The sequence below is a fragment of the Camellia sinensis genome, chromosome 1 (genome assembly GCF_055761805.1).
Source record: "Camellia sinensis isolate YWXY chromosome 1, ASM5576180v1, whole genome shotgun sequence".
NCBI classification, from domain to species: domain Eukaryota; kingdom Viridiplantae; phylum Streptophyta; class Magnoliopsida; order Ericales; family Theaceae; genus Camellia; species Camellia sinensis.
This window is the reverse complement of record NC_138961.1, coordinates 238,984,041-238,987,803: the sequence shown is the minus strand read 5'-3', so window position 1 is coordinate 238,987,803 and position 3,763 is coordinate 238,984,041. Positions and strand designations below refer to the sequence as shown.

At 40.2% G+C, this 3,763-nt stretch overlaps 1 protein-coding gene across 1 annotated transcript; it reads left to right on the top strand.

The window, feature by feature from the left end:
* The first annotated feature begins 403 nt into the window (after positions 1 to 403).
* Positions 404 to 2,615, top strand: LOC145822877 (uncharacterized). Its single transcript, XM_082921303.1, has 3 exons — positions 404 to 1,373; positions 1,659 to 1,816; positions 1,959 to 2,615. The coding sequence occupies exons 1-3, from the start codon at positions 404 to 406 to the stop codon at positions 2,613 to 2,615; spliced, it is 1,785 nt and encodes a 594-aa protein (XP_082777429.1).
* The last annotated feature ends 1,148 nt before the right edge of the window (positions 2,616 to 3,763 follow it).

Sequence of the window (3,763 nt, the reverse complement as noted above, 5' to 3'; positions counted from 1 at the left end):
GAATTTTATAGTCAACATACATCTTATTTGATAGATTTTAATGAGCGAATTCTAAAAATATTAATTTTATTAAAAATCGACATTTACATAAAAAATTATATTATTTTAAAGTTTAATATTTTGATAATAGTGATATTTGTTAGACTTTTTAAAAAAAACTTTTTGTGCTTATCCTTAATGCATTAAAATTTTATTATGAGGGAGTTTTGACCAAATCCCCCTTTATATTATAACCTTTATTTAAAAAATTGAAGTTTTTGTATCTACTATTAACTAAAGTTTATATCATCTTTATTGTTGTTCACAACGGCTATCCGAGCGAGAAGTCCCCTAAGGAACAAGATCACCTCTCCCGCAGTACGAAGAAACTCAAGCTCTTCAAGAGTTCGAGGAGGATGTTCCCATGGTGGATGATCCTTCAGGGGGGCAGGGGATATCTGCTCTGTTGGGAAATAAAGGGGATTCCTCCATTGATGCGTTGGGTTCGAGAAATCTTGGAACCAGATCCTTCAAAAAAGCCCTCACGAATAGGCAATTCAATGATAGGCCATACGATGATGATTTAGACAAACTTTCTATAGATTATGATGAAGCCAGCGTGGTCTCGCACTTTTCAGATGATGAAGAGGTTATGGCAAAGGAGTCGGATCATGGGGTTCCTCGCATTAAATTGCCTAGAAATCTCTTGAGTAAGATAAGGAGACCCTGGAAGGAGTGCTTGATCCTCAAGCTGCTAGGAAAAAATGTGGGGTATAAATTGCTCATCACGAAGGTACGGAAAATCTGGGATCTCCAAGGTGATTTTGAAGCCATTGATCTAGGGCTTGGTTATTTCTTATTTAAATTTCAAATGAGGGAGGATTGCGTTAAGGTTTACATTGGCGGTCCATGGATAATTCTGGATCATTATCTCACTGTCCGGAAATGGAAACCTGATTTCAAGCCCTCTCAAGGTAAGGAAGTTTCCTCTGCTATGTGGGTTAGATTTCGCCAACTGCCTATTGAATATTATAATGAGAAGGTGCTATTTCATATTGCCAAGGCTATTGGACGACCATTGAAAATTGATATCAACACAACTACCTCTTCCATATGTAAGTTTGCCCAGGTTTGTGTGGAAATGGACTTGAGTATACCAATGATTTCGTATTTTGCAATAGGGGTGTATACTTATGGTATTGAGTATGAACATCTTCATGCCTTTTGTTTTACTTGCGGAAGGATGGGTCATCGTAGAGAACATTGCAATGTGATTCCGATGAAAAGCAGCTGTGATGGTGCTCCAATCACCAAGCTTAGGAAAAATTTGACCGTTAGGCCGGAGTCAGTTGTTGTTTTAGACATTTCCCCAGTTGGGTTGGCCAGTCAGAAAGGTGACTTCTCTGAGCCTAGTAGAGAAAATTTTGGTCCCTGGATGATTGTTAATAGGCGAGGCCCAGGATTCAATTCTAAGGGATGAAAAAGTTTGCCAGCTGAAGCAAAAAGTAAAGCCCAAAATCCGGCTTCAGATAAAGCCAAACCATTAGGCCGAGTCCGTTTTAAAGGAAAGAGCTCTACGAACCCGGCCATATCTAATAAAGGCCCACATTCTGGTAAAAGCTTATCCGTTGAAAAAGGTGTGGTTACTTTTAACCCCTTTACTAGTTTGTCTTTAACAGATGCTCAAATGGTCAGCTCTGAAGAAGCCTGCAATCCTCCTTCTGATGGGACTACTCCAACTGTGACCATAGTGCCTGCAGCTCATTGCATGCAAATTCTCCAATCTCCCTTACCTACACCCAAAGAACCACCTGACCCACCTTCCACTTTTTCTGAGGTTAGCTTTTGTCTTAACCCTAACTCCATTGTCCTTCATGGCGATTCCGGTAGAGAATTGGCACTGAGTCCAAACCGGCATGATTTATTTGTCGTTAGAACAAGAGAACAAAGCCCCTTACCTGGTAGACGTTGATTGGTAGATCAGAGAAGCCCGCCTAATCATCGAGCCAGAGGAGAAGAATACTTACAGCAACAAGACTATCACAGTACGAGTGAGCTTCATCAACTCAGTGGTCTTCGATCACATGAAAGTAAGGGAGATCTTGGGAACTCCTTATTATGTTCCCCTTCCGTCATTTCCTAAAGCTATCTCCATGAAGCTTCTTATTTGGAACTGTAGGGGTGCTGGTAACAAAGCCTTCAAACACACCTTGAAGGAGCTGGAGAAGAATCATAAGCCTTCTATCATTGTGTTGATGGAAACAAAAGTTGATCTAAGTTCTATGGGTTTGTTTTTTAATAAGCTTGGGTTTACTACTTCTTCTCATATTGATCCGATAGGTAAGAGTGGTGGCATGTGGGTCTTGTGGGATCCGTTTTGTGTCATAGTCAAAGCTCTAGATGTGAATGCTCAAGTCATTCATGCCAAGATTCAACGTGATGGTTACTCGGATTGGATCTTGTCCGCCATTTATGCTAGTCCTAATCCGAGGTTAAGGGACACTTTGTGGGAAAACCTAGAAGCTGTGGCTCAGAATATGAACCAACCTTGGCTTGCTGCTGGGGACTTTAATGATTTTGCCATGCAGAGTGAGAAACGTAGCTTCTCCACTAATACTAATGCTGCTCGAACTTAGAAATTTGCGGCTAGGATGAAAAGATGCAAACTTATGGATTTGGGTTGTTTTGGGCCTAATCTCACTTGGTCAAATGGACGGCAAGGCTTAGCTAACACCCTGGAGCGTCTTGATCGAGCGGTGTGCAATACTAAGTGGCGTCTCGCTTTCTTAGAGGGAGCAGTCAAAAACCTTCCTCATACTTATTCTAATCATTCCCCCTTGATTGTGTATACTCAAGGTATGTCTACTTTAAACTCTCTGGCCAAACCTTTTAGAATGGAGGCCGTTTGGTTTACGGACTCTAGTTTCACTAAGTTGGTTGAACAGTCTTGGTCTATTAGGAATAATTCTATTCCTGTAACTTTATATACTATTACCCAGAATGCTATCTCTTGGAATAAAAATATTTTTGGCAAGATTTTCCGAAAAAAAAGATGGCTTTTGGGGCGGATTGAAGGGATTCAGAAGTCCCAATCTTGGGTTTATGCTCATAATCTTTTTATTTTGGAAAGGGAGCTTGTGAAAGAGTGCAATAAAATCCTTTTTCAAGAGGAACTGCTTTGGTTTCAAAAGTCCAGGGCCAACTGGATTACTCAAGGGGAAAGGAACACTCATTTTTTTTCATGTCTCTACTATTGCTGGAAGACAGAGAACGAGAGTTTCTTCTCTTAAGGATGGTGAAGGTGGTTGGATTTCAGATCCTGAGTTGATCAAGAGTCATGTTCACAGCTATTTTTATAATTTGCTTAAGCGGGATTGTGGCCAGTCTTATCCTTATATCAATGTTATTCCTCATCCTCGTCTCTCTTGTAAGGATAATTGTTTCCTCTCTCGTCCTATTTCCCCTCGTGAAGTGTGGGAGGCGATCAAAAGTATCAAGGCCTTTAAGGCCCCATGGGGTGATGGCATTCCCTCTCTCTTTTATCACTCTCATTAGGAGATTATTGGTCCTTCTATTTGTGCATTTATTCAAGAGTGCTTTAATATAAAATCTGTCCCTCCAAGTTTTAAAGACACTTCGATTACTCTTATCCCAAAAATTGATAACCCTGAATCTTTAAACCATTTTCGGCCTATTAGTTTCTGTTTTGTTTTATACAAAACCCTTACTAAAATTTTGGTGAGTTGTCTCAGATCTCTGTTGTCTAATGTGGTTTGGCTTTTTC